The sequence below is a fragment of the Calliopsis andreniformis genome, chromosome 7 (genome assembly GCF_051401765.1).
Source record: "Calliopsis andreniformis isolate RMS-2024a chromosome 7, iyCalAndr_principal, whole genome shotgun sequence".
Lineage (NCBI taxonomy): Eukaryota > Metazoa > Arthropoda > Insecta > Hymenoptera > Andrenidae > Calliopsis > Calliopsis andreniformis.
Window position 1 is genome coordinate 3,602,792 of NC_135068.1, and position 21,390 is coordinate 3,624,181.

Below are 21,390 nucleotides of genomic sequence, written 5' to 3' on the forward strand. Positions count from 1 at the left end.
TTCTGTTACACTTACAATTAGTGACAGAAATTATTAACCGCCTTGTGCATGCATTTTAAAAGGAAAATAATGCATATAACATGACTATTTAGATATTTACCAAAAAAGTACAACCAAATTTTTTTGAGCTATATAAACTTCATTTTATTTTCAGAATATTTTTTGTAACATAGATTTCCCAAGTCTAATACGTGATTGACTACGTGAATTGATACGTGAAAGCGTTTTTTGCAGTTTATAAATCAAGCTCATGACTCACGCACAAAATATTAATTAATTATTAACTATTAATAAAAACAACTTCAACGTAATTATAATATTTAAAATATCAGCACCCCAAGGTCAAGATCCACAAAAACGCTCCAGTTCACCTAATTTCTTAAGCTTTACTTCCGTGTGCATAGAACGGTAATTAAAATGACATTTAGTGAGCGACTGAAAGTCTTTAAGTGATTTAAACGCATGCGTTATCATTGTCAGTGTCAAACATTGTTTACGTAGAAACAAGCTTTAATTACCCTAATAAATTTCTCAGACGTTGCTCTTCTACTGCGCAGTTTCTACCATTACTACTACTACCGTTTCTAAACGAGTACATTTTCACCGAAATTATCGACAACGAAAAAATGATTTATCAGTATCAGAGCTGACATCAGAAATGTGACCATTGCCATGAGCTCGTCTTCGCTATAGTGAACGATTACTGTGTTCACATTTCTTTTGAGGATAAACACGTGTCGCACGTTACTCTTTCATTCTAAATAGCAATTAGGTTATGTATAAGCTCGTGGTACATGCAGTCAGTTGCTTTTAGTAGGTTGCAACATTCGGTTCTTGGACCCTGATAATATTCACAGTATTTACACTTATATTGTTTGTTGGTAGCTGGAAAAATACCTAATTAACTACCATCACTGTTTAGGTTAATCGCAGTTTTCACTGATTATTTTTCTATTTTAATTTCTCTTTATGATTCCCCTTTTTTTTTGTTTCTTTCTCCTGAATTATAGGATTAATTAAGAAAACAAATATAGGTGTACTCAAATAGTTACGTTTTTTGGGACTGTAAGAGAAACTATTTTTGAGAAAATGGGTGATCTTAAATAAAAATTGTATCTTTGAGATTCTGAAAGTACAACATTTGAAAATTTCAAGATTTGAGAATTTTGAAGTTAAAGTATTTTAGATTTCTACAATATTGAGACTCGAAACACGAATTTAACATTCAAAAAGTTTTAAACTTAAAGATTTAAAGGAAGCTGAAAATTAAAAACTTGAGAATTACAAAATTTGTAATCCTAAAAATTTGAAAGTTTTAAAGTTAAAGTATCTGAAAGCTTAAAAGCCTGAAAAATTAAAAATTTGAAAATTGGAAGATTTGAAAATTGAAGAATTTGAATGCCTAACATTTTCAAGAATTAAGAATTCGTTAATCTAATGATTTGAAATATAGACAACTTCAAAGTACAAATATTTGAATATTTAAAAATGCAAAAATATAAAAGTTTGGAAATTTTAACATTTCAAAGTTATGAAAATTTGTAACTGCTCTAAAAACAGAGGAGAAGTAAATTATTTTTAATATAATCCAAACTTTATTTTTGCTGAACTAAAAACAGTATTTCATTTTTATTTAATTGATAAAGAATGTGTAAATTATGATAGGAAATTGTTACTCATTTATCTTTCGACATTTCCTCCTTTAATTTTTGATCATTGTTGAAAACTCTTCTTATTCAAAAAGTTCTGGATCTTCTAAAATACCTTCTCCAATTTTCCTAGATCTCATATTCCACCAGAAATCCCAATCAATTTATTTTAAATAAATCTGACTAAAACTGAAGCAGCCTATGACTTCAGAATAGTTTCGTTTGGAGCATATTCAGTAATAGGATTGCGCAATTGTTACTTAACCGATCATTCAAGCCATGTAATATTAAATAACTGCTTAAATGACGTTACGAACATTTAACTGAAGTTTTCCAATATAACTCCACTTGATGGAAAGAAAACTGAGTCAATTCCTGTTAATTGAAATATCACTCTTGTGATTTCTCAACACGACTACCAGCAATTTTCCGCTTGACTCTACCAGTTGGTCTTAAGTTCAATCCGCTAACACCTTTTATTCCATTAATCATCGAAACGAGTGTCTATTAATCCGACCTTTTCGCGTCTGACAAAAGCACTAGCCGTTTTACATCAATTTGCTTGTTCGCTTAATTACTTACCTACTTTAACCTGCTTTAAGTACATACCAGCGAGTGGAATATTTTTTGCAATGAAAGGAGAAATGAATATTAAACCCATTAAGGCCCAAAATTGGGGCCAATGTTACCGAATTTGGATTACTAAAATATTTTTTACTGTAGCCTGGTAAAAAAATGTTTTGAATATTTAAGAGATAGCGCAAAAAATGTTACTACTTATATTTACAAGATTTTTATAATGTAAATTACTATTATTAAAAGGAATTCCAAAGACTAGTTTAATATTTTTTTCTTTACTGTTTCTCCTTTCTGATTTAGATTTTACAACGTTTTGAAAGCTGAATAAATTGGAGTATTTATAACACTAGAGTATACTATGTTTTTTGTGAGTCATAGATTTCTTTTTGTGGATCTTTTTTATTTAGTGAGTGTCTAGACAGGGTATTAAAAAAAAGTGTTCAAGACTTTAAGGACTCATAGTACTTACCGAGAGGAGTAAAAGACGTCTAATCAACATTGGTCCCAAAGTCAATCTTTTGGACGAAAAATTGACTAGTATTTATGTATTTGATACGGTGAATGAATTTCTCTGCAACACATTGAATGTAAATAGAGGAATTGATTCAGAAGTACTTCTAGGTTGTCGAAAGAAGGTTATTAAAGTAGCATCAACAAATGATTACTTCGCAGACTCAAAATTTAGTACAAATGTTTAGTTTTCATTTAGCACGGAGCGTAGTAGTGAGCCTAGTAGATGTGAGTTTTACATTGCAACGAAAGGAAGTCACGTCAAACATTTGCTACAACAAAGAAAGTCTGTACTAAATTTGCATTTCTTACAATTTCGTAAAATTAATCTTTCTTGATGCCAGTCTAACAATTTTGTGTTGATAACCTTGAATGTACTTCTTAATCACTTCGAAGTCGATTTTTCGTCGAAAGGATTGACTTTAGAACCTATTTGATTAAATATTTTTTACTCCTCTCGGTGAGTACTATAAGCCCCTAAACTCTTGAACCTTTCTTTTTAACATCCTGTATATAAAATAAAATGGATATAAAATAATTTTTTCTCTCGATAAAATAATATATAAAGTATATAATAGGCGTTTTTTAATAGGCCATAATGAGTTAAAGAAGCTTTATACCTTTTCGATTAACAGAAGTGTTTTACAAATTAGAAAAAATATTTATATTTAAAATATGTATTTATTCGTTTATTCCTTTATTACACATAAAGATAAGAAAATTATAAATTCGTTTTTCGACTATGCATTTGCTGGCACAAAAATATAGGTATATAATTTAGGAAAATAATTGTTGAGATACAATAAACATATAGTTACAATAACTCTACATGTAGGTACATTGTATGTACAGAGTAATTAATTAATTATAAAATTAATATAGAGTAATTATTATAGAGTTATTACTCATAAAATATTAATAATTCTAAAAACAAAATATAATTAATGTAAATTTTTGCATGAATTGATTTGTGAAAATTTACCGATGCAGTAAATTTTCAATATAAACTCGTAGTTCTTAATTTATGTCATCTTCTATCATTTTCCACTTCAATACAACAAAAAAAAAGTTAGGGCGACATGTAGTAGATTAAAAAGAAATATTTTATAGGTACGCCAAAAGATTTCCTATTGGTAAGAAACTGTGAATTTTAGATAATATACAATATTTTTCTTACAATACATACACACACACATACACATAGAATATTCCAAGTACAAATAATATGTAACAACATGTAAATGTATAGTGGTCGCTAATGACAATAGTCGATGCGACGATAAACAAATAAATTAAAAAAAAAAAAAAAGAAGAAAAAGAAACTGTGAGTTTATAATGAGTATATGTTGCAAATGTAGTCTTCAAAAATCACTCCAGAATTATTTTAAGGCACCATGAAGAAACTAACAATTGCATTAAAGAGCCATATAAATCATAAATTCCACTCACTATAGATTACTCATTAAATTATGAACATCTAGATTATAACGTGTATCTGGCACGTTTTCGGTGTATGCTCATTTCTTGTTCACTTTTCAAGAACGAAAGTAAAAAGAATAGTAAAACGAGAACAATTCAAAGACATCGCTATAAAATTGAGGTTATAGAAAATATAATATTACATATCATACTATTATGTAAAAGCATCATGCAAACTTATTTGATAAAATTCCCAACTTCACGGTTATATTAGCAGAGACATTAATTAACATTACTACTTCATCATGAATTCACGATGGAAATTTTCACATCTGTAAACATGTCACATTAAAGAAGGAATATTAATCATGCAGAAAGTTAAGAACAGTAAGAAATTGAAATCCCGTTAACCTTATCACTCGCCTCGTGTTGTCGGAATAATACAAGAAACAATGCAGGGAAAGTGATACTGATAAGGCATTTCGCCTAATCTACACAGCAGACCAAAAGTTTGGTATTATTTGGTTGCTCATATTTTATTAAACTTACATTGTATGGAAAAGTATGTTTGACATAAAGTTAACACTTTTAGTAGCATTGTTCTTTGTTATAGTACAGCAAATAAAATTAATAAAATTATTTATTTTTCTTTAAATTGCATATTTTACAGTATAATCTTCATTCTTTTTAATTACGAAAATATTGTGTAGCAAATTTTTAGACGGTAGAGTCTGCATGTTTTAATGAAAATGTTTTGTAACAACGGATGAAATACAGGATGTCCTAGAATTGATGGTACAAGCGAAAAAAAATGTAAAATAAAATTTTTTGATATCATACTTCGTTTTGGAGAAAATTAACTTTGAATTTTAACATAAGCAAATATAATGAAATAGTTTTAGTCATTTAAAGGGTAAAGGGAAACGCGTCTAAGTTGTCATAGTGCAGTGTTTCTCAATGGCACCATATGGCCTCCTAGGGTACCTCTACTGAATTTTTAGGACCACGTTAGAAGATGGGAACAAGAAAAAAATGGGAATAGGAAAAAAAGAGTGAGAGAGGCCATAGAGGTGACTGATGTTCAGAAGAGAGCCTCAAGTCAAAAGAGGTTGAGGAACTCTGTCATAAAAATACTTAGTGGTCGTACCATGAGTGTCCCTTTTACCTCGTGTATCCTTCAAGCACCCAAAATTAAATCGATGAGGTGAAAAATAATACAAATCCAGAAACTACATTTTGAGATATTTAATTCCAATGTCTAGTTCTGTATATTTAACACATCTGGACTCTAGAGCCATAGTGTACACGGAGAAAATCTTAAGCTGAAGTTACTGAAGTCTCTTCTAGAATTTACAGAACTACTTTAACAGGTCCAAATTCAATAGAATCAATAAAAGTCAACTTTGTAAATTTAACAAAGTTGGTCTCACTGTAGTCTAGGTATCTTTGTTAAACAAAGGTCCATAAGAAATCCTATAAAGCCTACTTTGCCTAAATCTACTTAGGAGACTTTTGCAAGAGCTATATGATCATTTTTTCCACGTACTAAGTCCACTTTTTCTCCGGGTGATTTATCCTCTTTAGATCTGATTTTTCAAAAACAAAAATATTAAAGATAGGCATATAGATAATTGCAATCACAGTTTTAACATTTTAAATCAAATATTGAAGTAATAAAGCAGTGTACATTGTAATGTACACCAAGTCTGGAAGGATTAATGCACTTTAGCTCTGGAGTCCAAATACAAGTCTGAGATTATTAAAAAATAGCCAATTTTGAACCTTTACTGGTCTTCAACTCAACGATTCAATTATACAGGTCGTTCCATAGAACCATTTTATATAAATTTAAGTTTAACTATTATAAATTCAACTATCGCAAAAGGGATACGCCATATAAAGAAATTTTATTCCATATTTTCGATTTATTTTTTCCTGCAGAAAGATTAACTTTCGCCCTGTACTATCAATTCTGGGACACCCTGTATATAACCACCGATAGCGTAACAAGCAGCCATTCTGTTAAAAATTAGTTGAATCTCAGAGGATTTCGGTATCATTGTTTAAATATCGTTATCTTCGCTTTATTACAGTCAGCTGCAATTTCTTTAATACATTATTGTTTGCGAGATCAGTTTCTGCAGAATATTTTCACAACTGAGAACTTCCTGATTTATTATTTACTAACTTCTGTTTGCAGCGTTGCTTTAGTGGATGGATTAATCTTTTAAAAATAGCGCAGATATAGTAAGTACGGGTTTAAAATTTTCACTACTGTGAAGTTTTGGACACAAAACGAACGCATGAAAAGTGTAATTATTATTGATGTTATTCAATATGAATTTTGTTTGTATGACTTAGTGTTTGAACCTCTACTTTGGAAACAGTGGAGCTTAAAACATTTTTTATTTTATTTAATGAAGAGTGGAAATAAAAAAAGGCTGTTAGTGCCATTTAAAAAAAATTGTATATTTTTTTATAAAAAAGATGTTTGCATGAAAACCAACATCAGTAAATGATTTTCCTCACAGCTTTAATTTTGGCATTTACAGCGTTTTCTATTTTCACTCTTCACATATTTTTTGAGACGAAGCCTGATAAAAAATGTCCTATGCAGAAGTTTCTCTTTCTGTCCAATAAAATAAGAGTACATAATGTGTAGTAATATTTAATAAGAATATGTATTATTTCTGAAATTGATTTGATGATTTTTTTTGTTACTTACGTCAAAAGATCGAAAGTAGAATAATTTCAAACGGTCAAGAAGTCTATAAACTTATAACGAATAAACAAAGAATAATGATTAAATAAATATTTATTACCTATAATATCAGTGATTGTCATACGTAAAATACATTATTTTCTTAACAATTATTTTTGTTTTACTATTTTGTGATAGGAAAAAAATAATGTACGTATAATTAACTGTAAAAAGGAATAGAAGAGTGAGAATAAATAAAGAATAACATATGATAGTTATAAATTTTTAAATAAATTTCTACTGAAAATGCAATTTTTTTAAAATATGGATTAATTGCGTTGTATTTAATTAAGTTAGACTTTTATGAGCTGATCAGGAAGACATAAGTGTAGCATGGACTCAATAATCATTTGCTGTGTGATGTAATCATTCTATACAATGTAGTTAATAATTCATTCTCCCCTTCATGATCGTTAAATCGAAGTTAATGATCTAATAACACGATGTAGACTTTCGATTTTTTTACTTATAAACTGTTATATTGTAAAACTTCACAGCTATTATCAACAATCTCTATTATCAATAATATAAACATAAACAATATATGACTCATTCTAGAAACCGCAAATAGATTACTTTAAATACAGTAATTAATTATTTATTTAATCTGCTATCTTGTATTAACAAGATTTATGAAATTGCACTTAATAAAGATATCGATGAAATAATAACATTCTAAAAATTCTAATATTCTAAATTCTATTCTAATATTCTAAAATTAGTAACAAAGTTTGGGATAAAATTTCGTTTATGCGTATATTTGTATAATACAAGAAGGTATTGAAGTTAAAAACGAAATTATATTTTAACAAAGGTATTAATCGTTAAATAAATCGGTCACAACAGTAAATAAATACACTGAAAAGCTAGAGTTGAAAAAGAATATATTGTCAGATTGCCATGCGTTTTACAAAAAGTGTGGTATAAATACTACTATAAACCGACAAGTAAGAAAAAAGATATGATAAGTAGATGAAAATAAGTACACAATTATGATAAAAATATACAAAAATATAATTAAAAGATATAATTTGATTAACGATATATTCGGTACACTTTTTAAAATATTTATATTTTTTGTTTTAAGTATATATTTTTTAAAAATATTTTTCACTTGACGTTTAATTCTAAAATCTTAATATTTAATCTTGAAATGAAGTAATATAATGATAACTACAAAATTAATTATCTTAACTCTGTCACGAACACGATATACAACATTCAATTTTTAAAAATACTTATTATATTATAATAAACACTTATAACTAGAACTACACTAAATATTTATAAAACTCTATTGTAATGAAATTTAGAATTCAAAAATATTTTAAGAATAAGTATAAACGTACACTACTATACTTAATTCGAATATATTTAACTACTAAATTTATACTTAATATAATAATACTTGCTATAATTATTACTATTACGCCACATAATGATAAATCATATTTTTTTAGACGAGGTAATCAAGTGATGGAACGAAATCGAACAGAACTACAGATAAAATAACGTTTATGACAATGTAACGCGTTCTTATGGTTTTGGTTAGGTTATTATCACATCTTTGAAAAGGTGTGATAATTTTGAGTGAAAGGTGTGATTGGTTATTATCAGACCTTTGAAAAGGTGTGATAATTTTCAATTAATTTTTTCTTCTGCCTGATTTAATTTTGACCCGCTTAATCTTTGGCATTTATGTATGAAATGGTCTTTTCCTAAGGCTCATATTGCATCATATTGTGCATTGGTAAAGCACCTCTGTCTTTTGGGAGTGTGAGATTTTCTGAACGATAAGAATAGGCAAAAGTAGTAACCAAGAAGTAATCGCATCATATGTTACGAGTCCAGACGGGTTACGTAAAGCAACTATGAAAGGGCTCGATTCAAAGCTCCTTCCGAGACCTTTGACTTTGCCTGGAAGTCGCCTTGCAAGGGCCGATAGGCATTTCCGTTGCACCCAATTAGTAGAATTCTTTGAAACTAATATCATTGAACTTTTCTCGGAAACTCTGCGATGCAGCCGAGTCCCCACCATTTTTCCCATGGATTTTTGAGTATAAAAGGGCCAAGAAATTCAGTCTAGCGGGCTCATTTCTAATGCAGTTCGAGTTTAGTACGCGGCTTAGACTGGGAAGCAAGATCGAGCATTAGTTCTCCTTCGATCAGAATCTTAAAGTACAGTACGTAAAGTCACTATAACGTAGTCTTAGTGACGCGTCCCCCGCATACCTCTGTGCGTAATCTAGAGAGAGGACTTAGTTCCGCGACACTTGAATTCATAAACACTTGTATTCCTTCGAATCAAACTTAAACTCGTAATAATACACATTTTTATAAGGTTTGTTAAATTGGACTTAGTTCAATCAAAACCTCTCCTAAATCCAATAAGAAGCGAACGCGTAACGATCCCACAATATTATATCTTTGCCGCTCGAGATATATTATGAATTTGAAAGTTACGAGGCTACACTAACATCTTCGCAATCCTTGCGAAGGTCCCTTTCCTAACCTACAAGTGGCTCCCGGTGTTGGCCATTGCGCACTGGTTCGTCCACGTCCCGCGGCTCCTGGCGAGTGCAAAGTTACTCGCTGGTTCGTCCACAGTCTTTATTCCATCCTAGTGGCTCCCGATACTCGCCAAATGAGTGTCGGTTCGTCCACGAAAACCTACCTAAAACCGGTGTTGGCCTTTGCGCACTGGTTCGTCCACATCCGTGAGGTGGCTCCCAACGAGTGCAAAGTTACCCGTTGGTTCGTCCACGAAACAATAACAGAATTCCAAAAACCCTGACCCTCGGTCAGATTATCTAGCCATCGGCTCGTAACACATAAAATAGCTTGTTGTGACGAAGTTGGTAGTTCGAATAGTTTTTATGTAAGGTAGTAAGTTCTATTTTTAAGAAGTAAAAATTCTATGTCAATTACAATTTTCCATCTAGTGGTATAAATAAAAAAAACACAAAATAAAAGGTAAGGAATTAAAGAAGAAGTTCATGTGTATACATATAGGTATGTATTCTGATGATATTAATGTTTTTTGGTTTGTTTGATAATCATCAGCTGCATTCTGAGTAGAATTTAACATCTAACACAGATATTCTGTTACATTTCCTCTTCTCTTATTTTAATAGTCTAGGAATAATTATTAAGTTATGTCGCATTAGATAAGATGTTTCCCGTATCCTTCTTCATATTCAGGTTTCTTCAAAGAGTTACTTTTCTTAAATGATTTTTCTTTTTCTTTCTGGCTTTTCAAAATACTCCTGGACAATGAACTCGGTTTTTTTAACTTCCTTTCTTTCAAAGGAATTAAAATTAATAAATTTTCCTCCAATTATTTTTTCCATAATTAGGACGAAAAGTAGATACTGAGTCTTCAAACTCATTTGGAGTGCTATCGTTTAGTCACTAGAGTGTAGATACGAAACATAGCGTCTACATTAATATTCTTCTTTCCTCTCTTCTTTATATTCGTAATGTATTGAGGAAGTTTTGTGATCTATCAAGTAGAAGTAAAAAGTAGATACGGAGTCCTCAAACTATTCTGATGTATCATCGATTAGTATGAATTCGAAACAGAACATCTAAATTAGTATTCTTCATTACTTTCTTTTAGAGTATATCATAGTCAAATTCTATACATTCATAATATATTGAAGAGGTTTATGATCTATCAAGTATATGTAGATAAAAAGTAGGTGCAGATGTTTCGTCCAACAATACTATAATTCTTGCCAAAAAGAAGCAAATTTTCTTTTATAGTACTTTGAAACGTTTCAATTCAATTGTTTTATTTGCCTGTACTAAATAGATAGTAATTCTCAAAAGTCTTGAAGACTTTCTTATTCAAAGAATAAAGAAGAAGGACGTTCGTTGAGAACAATATATTACCTGCCATAAACTATCAGTGCGTCTGAGCATTTGGGCTGCAGCCGATTGAGACGAAGAAGGGTCCTGGACCGCACGCATGACTCCCTGCCGATTCATTATACAACACAATCTAAATGGATGTTTAGAGTGAGAGCATCTTAATTTTCGACACAATCAACTTTCGCTTCACGCGAGTTGCTCACATTTTTTTTAAGGATAAGATTTCCTCCTCTGCCAGTTCATTAATCGAGAGGAGGTTCCTTATTTCCTCGAGAAGAAATCGGCCAATAGAATTTAGAAACGCCCAAAACTCCCTCTCTCGTCCAGCGATATACATATATCCTCTATGGGGGTTACGAAAGTTGTGGAAGAGTTCGAGGAAGTCAGTCAAACGAATCGTTTCTGCTTCGTAACATCTCGCTTTGCCTCATTATTTGTGTCGTTCACGTGTTCAGTTAACCATTTATATAGTTAAAAACAAGATTCATAATATACTCGATCAGTCAAATAATCAATCAATTTAAAGATTTTTATATTCAAATAAAATTGATCGATCAAGATTTACACATTCGAGTTGAATTAAATATTTAAACTTCAACAATCAAATCAAGGTTCCAGTAGTCGAAGCAAGGTTTGAATAGATTCACAATCATTTAAATTACAAAAAAATCGACTCAAGGTTCCAACAGTCGAACCAGTTTCAGAATAAACTTAAACATTAGGATTAATTATTCACATAATTCATGGATTCGAAACGAACTTACTATTAAATTGAACTAGTCAACTTAAAATTAATTTGGCAAGTGACGATCGAACAGCAAAGAAAAATTGAACGGACATCAACTTCACTTGAAGCTTGAAAGGACATTTCAAGTCAAATAATATAACGTGTTCACATTGGTCAAATTGCCCCGAATCATTTGCGTTCAAGCCATTTAAATTCAAGTAACTTACCAATCTAAACAAGACTTTAGTGAGTAAAACTAACTTGTTTTGAACACGAACACAAGCTGCGCTTATCAGTTTTAGTTCCTTCTAGTAACTCAGAATCGATAAAACGTTAGTTGTCCAACAATACTGGCCCATTAAGGTCTGCATACATAGAATTCGTTTCGTTCTCTTACGTACAACTAGGCGATTTGCTTGATGACTATGAACAGTTAGCGTTGCCAGATGTTGGGACAAACTGTCTTCTGGTGACATCATAGAGTAGAGGAATGGAAGTGTTATATGATGTGTGACTATTGTCTACAATAGTTCCTTTTTTCTCTTCTGTGACGTTACTAGGCGACATTTTGTTCCAGCATATGGCAATGATCCGTACCTTTCAGTTGTTTTCGGAAAGAAATACAAATCCTTATATGGTTGAGAATAGCCAGGATTATAATAATATCATGTTTGGTACCATTTTTATCAGGAAAATATCAGTAACTCATTAGTGACACGTCCATGAAGATTTAATACTAAATATAAAACTTGGGATTTTGATTACTGAATGACCTATTGTTGTTCTTGTTTTTATAGCTAGAGTTTAGGATCCTCAGAGTACATCATCCAAAACGCTTGAACCCGAAAACCCAGCAGAATCATAAGAAAAAGATTCTTTCATACGATTTCGAGTAGACTTCAGTGAAAAAAAACAAAATATCGTCGCCAATAATATTTAACCCTTACACTATAAACGTTTTTCGATTATCATTTATATTCAACACGTTTTTGAGTAAATAAAAGTCTTTTAAGAAAATCTGAAAAGATCCATGTAACATATTCAAACATTCTAAATTGTGATTTGAATAATAAATTAATTTTTTTAGAGGGTGAAACAAAGTTCGAAACTCATTTTTTTGGGAGATATGCCGCTTATAGAGTAAGAGTTAGCTTTCATTCATGGCAATAGACTTGATCAGGGCGAAACGAAGCGGGTTTAGTGTAAACTGTTCCATTCAAAAGCAAGGAAACGATATTTTGTAATATCAGATCGGAGTGGAACAGAATTGATGTATCTGTAAAACTAGTGAACCTCGAGGGGGTGGTTAGACAAGATGACTATGATTGTTGTTTGATTGAAAATTATTTTCGCCTAAAGTAAGAAGTAGACAAATAAAAAAAGCATTAAAAAAAAGAATGTAGTGTTCCCATTAATCGGAATGGATATGTGTGAATGGACCTTTAATCAGCTAGCAGTCATTTTTCAATTGAATGACGAAGAGGCAGCGAAAACTATGTTTAAATGTAAAAAGGCTCTTTCATACGATGCGATTATCACATGTTGTACGTCTGATTACATATTTTGTCCCACTTACTGACAGTAATATTCATGTTTTCTTTTGTAAAATTTCTCAGAAACGAATACTACGTATCTCTGGTATATTTACAGCTATGAATGTGTAAAATGGAACTAATTTACTAAGCTTATATATACCTTAGCTATTATATCAAGACAAAAAGACATAGGATGTCCTATCTTTTTGTGCCTGACTGTATTCCATGTCCTTGGCACTGAGCGGTTTGGCGCGCGCCGAAAATAATTCAAGGTCAAATTAATCGTCGACTAAAGGTACAGATAAAGATGGAAAAAATTTATTCGACACACAAGATAAAACACTCTTAAGTGGGACTATTTTTATCCGGCAAATGTCGAATAAATTTATCTCAGTTGATTCGTTATTCAATTTTTTAATTAAATGAATGAATTAAATAACTTTTTATTTAAGAAATGCTCAACTCTGCGTCATACAAGCAGCATTTCCGGTTCCTTGAAAATACATTTCTATCACGTTTTATGAGCCAATGACTAAAAGGGGAGGAAGAGACACAAAGATAAACAGTGAAAAGGACGTCAATATTTAAATCGCAATATTGTAATATGTAATCTTTTTGTATTCAATACATTCTTATCAAATGGCATTGTTAATTGAATTGTTGCAACGAAGATCTGGGGTTAAAACGAATTTACACTTTTTTGTTTTGGATATGCATCGCGAGTGATTCATCCACAGTAGACGTGAAAGGTGACAGCTACAGTATTTACATCAGCTCAATAATTAAATTCATTAGCTCATGTAACTTTCACTAACAAGAAAAGGACAGTATCCTCCTCTGCAGTATGTCTTGCACCTTCACCTAGAAGCTTCAACTCCAAGCTTAATTGAAAGGATCATATGTATATTGAAAAAGAACAAGCAGGTCGAACAAAGATTTAAACATACTAGCTAATAGGTAGAAGATCGAAGTTGAATCCATACAGTCTTATGGAATGAACTATAAGAATGTATCGACAAAACTAAGGTAGCCATTCACTAGAGAACTCAATTCAGGACTCTCTGAGCTATAGCCAATGCTCTGTGGTATGTATCCAACGACACCATTCGCGCGGATCAAGGTACTTTATTCATAAAAAGGGTTATAGAAGAATTCAGCACCACATCCAATTAGAAAATCACAATAATGCCCTCATTCATCCACTCTTACAACAAATAACCAGAAGACTAAAGAGAAAAGAAACTTAGAAGGAGAAATCGTTTCAACTTCTTTTACTGTTCTTTTTTGATGAAATGTAAATGAAAGCAATCTTTACACCTTTCGCTGTGGATGAATCATCTGTGATTCACATCCAAAGTTTAAAGTCTAAATTCGCCTTTATGGTGCAGGGTATCCATAACCCTTGACCCACTACGATCCTATCTCCGATAGTAGTCTATGTATTATTGGGTTCCAGATTTTGGAACAATCAACGTTTTTTAAAATTGAGTAGGGGTTTATTCAACAGCGCACGCGTTACAACGTTATCCAGAAATCTGTCTGATAAGTCTTCTCAGTTCTTAACTTTATACATTTTACAAATCTAGAGAAGGGATGAAAAGGACAAGGTTCTTAATTAGTGTCTAAAGCTGCAAGGGTACAAAGTACCTGAGAAAATTACGTGTAGTGATCGCTAACCTTTAGAAGAGATTGGGATAATCGAGAAATATAAACTATTAGGAGAAATATCCATGCGTGAGCATTTACGAGAGATAGCGTGATTATCGATGGGTATTTTTCTATTCTTTTCTTTTATTCTTTTGTACACTCCATATCATAAATATAGTTACCTAAGTTAAAAACCTCCTATTTCATTGATAAGACCCTCTTTCCCAAAATCCTTTCAACAAGATGAATATCTGCAATTAGGAAAACTCTTTTTGCCATTTCGGTAAGCACTGAATGCACTGGGTCCAATCATGCGAATTCGCATGCTTGAAGTTAGAATATCTCCTAAACTAATTATTATTATTTTGTTTTTTTCTTACCTAAATAGGCTAATACGTTTTTATACAGAATTACGAACTGCGTTACAAAATGCCCCAAAAAAAAGATTCCACTAAAAATAATTAACTTGATTTTCATGTGTCTTTTATACACATATTTACAAAACAAACTAATTGTGTCAAACAATGCCTCTCCTCTTCCCTTCCCCTCTCTCCCTGAAAACATTCAATTTCTGTCTGAAATATTTTTCACTAAAATTACTACTTATGGTGTAATCAAACTGGTTCTAGTTACGTGACCTGCTTATATGCATACATATTTCTGGTAAAATTTGAAAGAATAGATTCAACGAACCTTGGAATCTAAGGACCTAAAGAAATGAATTATATAAGTTGAAAGGATATGATACAAAATGTATTCCAAAAAAACTTTGTTGAAATCCTGTGTATATGCTACAGGTTAGAGACTGCTACAGACTTAGAATAATACGAGTAAACTTATAATTAGTAACACCCACGATCCGTGGATAAAGTTCGAAATCGAATTAAAATAACGCACGTTTCGAACTTTACCAAAGTAAAATGCATTCTGCTAATGCCGCTTGAATAATTATGTAAGGTTAGGAATTGCATCATCCTCCGTCCCGATACATCCAACACGTTAACTATCTAAAGTACTTTAAAGTTTGATCTTACAGTTGATCCAACGAAACAAGCCGTGAAATGTAAACATAGTAAATAAATGCATGTGAGCGGAACAAGGACAAAACAGTCGATACAATATGTCAACATTTTCTGATTCGACTCGTTGATCGGACTGTAGAACATATTTGGGTTAGGTCGTGGCAAAGTTTTTATAGGGAGGGTGCAAGTATAGTACGAGGAAAGGCTTTAAGAAAACAGGGTGTGATGTGCTGGGCGATTGTCGTTATAGTTAATGGTGGTCAGGTCCGTCTATGGCATCTAGTTTCTTTTTTTTTCATTTTGTTATGCTGTTTGTGCAGTGTAAAGGTTTACCACGGTCGTTTTTCCTACCTTTTTAACGCGTTTAAGTTTTAAATATAAAATACAAAAAGTATAGAAAATGTTACTTTTGTATTACCCATTCTTCTGTTAGGAACTACTATTTTTAAATTATTAAATTACTAAGATATTAAAATATTTAACGCGAAGGTGTCAATGTAAAGTGGCTGGAAATATTTGTATTGTAATTCGAAGTGCCATAGTAGTTTGTCTTACAAAAATAAATAGAAACAATGTTATTATAGTTGTTATTCTTTATTTCAACTGACTTTTCTTACTTTTGTAAACCATTTTCAATTAAATACTTTGTTGTTTCAGAACTTTTTACTCTTACAAGTGTTAGAATTTTTTACCTAAGCAACATTAGGTAGGACACATTTTATTCGAATAAAGTTCGAAATGTATATTATTTCAATTCAATTTCGTACTTCAGCCAGAGATCAGGGAAGCTTCTAACAAGTTTACTCGGGTAAGTCTAGGTTTATTCTCTCTACTAGCTTCACCCGTGACATACATGATGTCCCAGAACATGGAGTACAAATGGAAAGGGAGCGATTTTACATAAAAAAATAAGATGAAAATGTATAATACAAGTTTTTTATATCATGTTTCGTTTTCCAGAAAAATGACTTTGAATTTTAACCGAGTACAAGTATATCAAAGTTCGAAATGTATATTATTCCAATTCAGTTTCGTACTTTAGTCAGAGATCAGGGAAGCTTCTAACAAGTTTACTCGGGTAATTCTAGTTTTATTCTCTCTATTAGCTTCACCCGTGACATACATGATGTCCCAGAACATGGAGTACAAATGGAAAGGGAACGATTTTACATAAAAAGAAAATAAGATAAAAATGTAGAATACAAGGTTTTTATATCATGTTTCGTTTTCCAGAAAAATGACTTTGAATTTTAACCGAGTACAAGTATATCAAAGTAGAATTTTAGATATTTGAGGGGTACAGTGGTGCTGGATTAACGGTCTGTAGGTCAGGACCATACTTGGACCATTATCAAGGGTGGTCTTAATTCTTGGAATACTGAATACTTGGAATATTGCTTTACTGCACCACTGTAAATAGGGAAAGGAATGCTTCTAGCTTAAGAGACAGTCAATGGCCAGATTGTGAGCGTTCTCCTTACCCCGTGTACCCTTCAAGTAACCAAAACTGTGCTTTTGTACTCTTACACCTGCTCATAATACAAACTTAATTTTTTCGAAAACAAAGCACGGTATCAAAGAAGTGTATTTTTTCATGTACAATCGCTGGCTTTCCGTTTGCACCATCAGTTCTGGGACACCCTATACGTGTATACAAAAAGATATAAGGAGAATGGCGATTTCTTATTGTTGCATCTTGCACAGCTATAACACTATGGCAACAAAAATAAGATACATGATTTTAATAATTGACAGGACCTTTTTGTGTTATAAGTTATACATATGTATAGTGAATTCTATCTAAAGTGCTATCGCTAATTTTCTTGAACATTTTTTCCCGCGTTTTGTTAGTCGCTGTAATTATCACATTTCCTAGTCCTTAAACGTTTCGAAATTTTGTTGATTTTGAGTATAAAGTATAAACATATTTATGATCAGTATCATGTACAATGACTTTCATTACGTGTCACAATCGCGATTTCTCCTTTCAAAATATAATATGCCATGAAAAAATACGACGTATTTCTGTTCACACATACTTAACTGATACCGCTGCATCCGCGCAGGCAGATGGATGTTCAACGTGGTGGACTTTGTATGGCAATTAAGAACGTCTGCTAGTGATAATTTCGTGTTTTCCACGTAGCTTCCTTTTTCCATTATGCATTTTCTAGTTGCTCTGTTATTCGTACATATTTTATCCTAAAATTCTGCATTCAAACTTCAAGGTTACGAATATCACTGTATATTTTAAGGTTAACAAAAAAATGATATCTTGGAATATTACTTATTCTCTGTTTGAAATGTAAACTATTAAAAAGTTTTAGAAATAGCACTAGATTAGTTATTATCGAATGTAGACATGCACGATCAGCAGAAATGTTTATTTATAAAATAGTAATTTTTTAAGGTTATAGTTCTCCTTAGTAATATCATTACAACATATAACATGTTCAGTTATTACTTACAAATTTGCTGAATGATTAGTAGTCCTTTAGTTAAATGTGCTGATATATCAAATTGGTAGATTAATCAAAGACATGTATATTTGAGAAGAAATGTATTTAATTTTTAGATGTGTTTATCAGTGCTATTACACAATAGCAATGTTGTTCGCAGTAGATTTGTGTAGAATTAGAATTATATAATCCTAAATAAGTTGTTTCAAATCCATTTTTTACTTCACATTATTCTGCAATATTAAACATATCCCCTAACTTCGTTCTCATTATTTTTAGTTATTCACTAATATAGCATAGGTTTCTTATTATATTAAATATAATTATCAACAGATCAACAATTACAGAATTATCAACAAATTATTTTCAAAAATCATTATTGTTGATTCATGATAACAGATGAATACATGAAAGACTGTTTTATACAGGCTGTCTCACAACTGGTGGTATAAACAAAAAACATGATTCCACAGGAAAAAATAAGTCAAACATATAGAACAAATTGTTTTGATATTGTGCTTCGTTCTCAAGAAAATTGAGTTTGAATTATGATTGGTACATCATGTACAATGTACAACTGTACAATCATACGAAAGTACAGTTTTGTATGCTTGAAGGGTACACGGGGTATGGGAAACACTCTCGGTCTGACCATTGACTGTCTCCTAGGGCAATATGGAATGTACAACCATTCCCCCTTCCTCGTTTACCCCTCAAATGCCTAAAACTGTACTTCGGTACACTCGTACTCGTTACAACTTTTTAAAAAATGAAGCACGATATCAAACAATTTTATTCTACATATTTTACTTATTTTTTCATCTAGAATCATTCTTTTCGCTTGCAGCATCAGTTCTAGGACATCCTATATTTGAAAGTACGTATAGACGCCACAATGATAAACACATTTTTAATATGATATTTACTGATGTTTAATATGTAATATATAGATGATATTTAATATGTATTATATAGAATATGTAATATATTATAAAAGTAAATAAGCAAGCATTTAAATGAGATTAAATAATTGAATTAAAATAAAAGATAATTATGAACGTTTTAGCATTAATAACATTATTATAAACAATGTACATCGAAATAACTGCAAACAAAAAATGATGTAATACCTTCGTTATGACGTAAGGAAATAAAGAATTTATTAAAATAGTTCTATATCCTATTCCTAATTCCTAATTAAAAATATTGAAATATGATCAAAAATATAAACCAACCGAATACCTCCAACTTTTTTTTATTATTATTATTCAAATATTTATTATACCCCAATGAAGAGAAAAGATATTTAAACATACATTTTAACATTAGAGATAAATAAACTAAAATAAATAGAAGATATGCTATGATCGACTGCAATATAAATAAGAAATTGTTTTCAAATACCGCTTAATAATTTAATACAAATCAAAACTAACATTTCCCTTGAACTTTAATGAACTGCAGTGAAAAATGGAGTAATCTCCCAGACCTACCTAACATCGAATCATTCTTGCAAATATTTCCATTGATCCTACTGAAGCAGGAGATGAAAAAGCTGTGAAAAGTCTTACTCGTGAAGCGTGATGGTTGCTGCGCCTGTACAATCGGTGTGTCATAGGTCAAGCTGATGAGATACCGTTTCGCAGCTTGCGACGTGCAGTCAGCGGCGTGTTCTTCATCGAAATACTGACTTTTCTGCTACTTCATCTGCCACATTCTGTTATATAGTTCCACCGTTCTGCCATCCTGTTATTGGCCCACTCCATTGTTCATATTCTGAGGTAAGTGTCTGCTACCCCCTAGCAGCTGCCAGCTGGAGTTATAGCGTATTGTCAAATTCAATGTCAAAAGCCACTTTTATCGGTTCTAGCGCAATATTTCCTTATTACAAGGTCTTTGCAGTATTAACTGCATCTTGGAATTGATTAAAACAAATATTTCTTGCTCTTATACACTCTCGCTTCTGACACTCGATATAAGGTCATTACCACTAACTATGTATGACTATAGTATATCCCCGTCATAAATTCGGTTCTACATAAAACGTGTCTTGAAAATATAGTGATTTCTTTTTATAAGCTGACAATTCATAAAAAGAGCTTATGACGAGGAATATTTTTCTGGGATCAATTCATGTGCTGATAGTCCATTTTTGTCTTCTCGAAGATGTGAATGACAGTGTTTTAAAATGAAACACGCTTACTGTAAATAGTTTCAAATTTGCAGGAATATAAGAACGAACTTATAACGAGGGAATTTCTGTATTAAAATCAAATGTCACTCCAATTGTTACTCACGTTTTTAATAAAACAAAAATGAACTACTAGCATAAAAATTAGTCTCAGAAAAATGCTCATTGCTACAAGTTCAAAACTAACGAGTTAGATACACAAGCACAAATGAAAATAGAAGTGTTAAAAAAAATAGAGTCTGTTGAGTTATTTTCATGTTTCGTGATGATAATATCGAATGGTGTTCAGGCTACGATAATAATTTGCTGAGAAAGTTCAGCTGGTACTTCGATACGAGTGAAATAATAAAAGCAATCAACATGTTTTAAATGGACTTATCACAGAGTACATAAAATGCAAACCATCACTTGATCAACATGGGATGAGAATTAGTTAGTAACTGTGGAATCAATGAAAGATTGTCGATTACTATACAAGATTTTAATCTGTATGAGCAGTAATTTGAATTCCTTGTTATACAAGTATTTTTTATTCTATTAATAGAATATAATCTGAATAAAAGTTGTGTCGTTTATTCAATAGTAGACTTGTATACATTATTGTTCTCACATGTATTTTTTACATCTCTGTTTATTTTATTGTTTATATCCTTTGAATCGGAAATTTTTAAATGTCAGATAATTTTAAACTTACTTTCAGGAACGATTTTATAAATGGCGCGAACTAAGGGAATGCAGGACAGCGATTTACCACATTTAGAGTCCGTTGCTAAAATTTCCAGCATTCCTATCGTGGGAAATAGTATACATATTGCTGAAAATGTATACGACAGAATAAAGGTAAGTATTATTCAAACGAAATGTTTGATAATCTAATAACTTTCTTACATCCTAGTGAAGCTATCATCTTTGTTATAAAAATATTTTGCATATACAAATTTCCTATGTTGTTAACTAGGATCGATTGTGTGTAATCAGATTGAATGTGGAAAAGGTACAAACTACGCAAAAATTTACG

The 21,390-nt window shown here is 31.4% G+C and overlaps 1 protein-coding gene across 4 annotated transcripts in view; it reads left to right on the top strand.

Moving 5' to 3' along the window:
• Lsd-1 (lipid storage droplet-1) overlaps positions 1-21,390 on the top strand; it is a 46,212-nt gene that overhangs the window by 3,341 nt on the left and 21,481 nt on the right. For 3 of the 4 annotated variants that reach the window (XR_013002331.1, XM_076382282.1, XM_076382284.1), the window contains exons 2-3: positions 19,800-19,962; positions 21,073-21,212. Coding sequence is in view for 3 of the 4 variants with exons in the window: in XM_076382282.1 (XP_076238397.1) it covers positions 21,087-21,212 (126 nt within the window). In the remaining variant the exon portion in view is untranslated. The remainder of the gene's footprint in view (positions 1-19,799; positions 19,963-21,072; positions 21,213-21,390) is intronic. The other variant, XM_076382283.1, reaches the window with a different exon arrangement.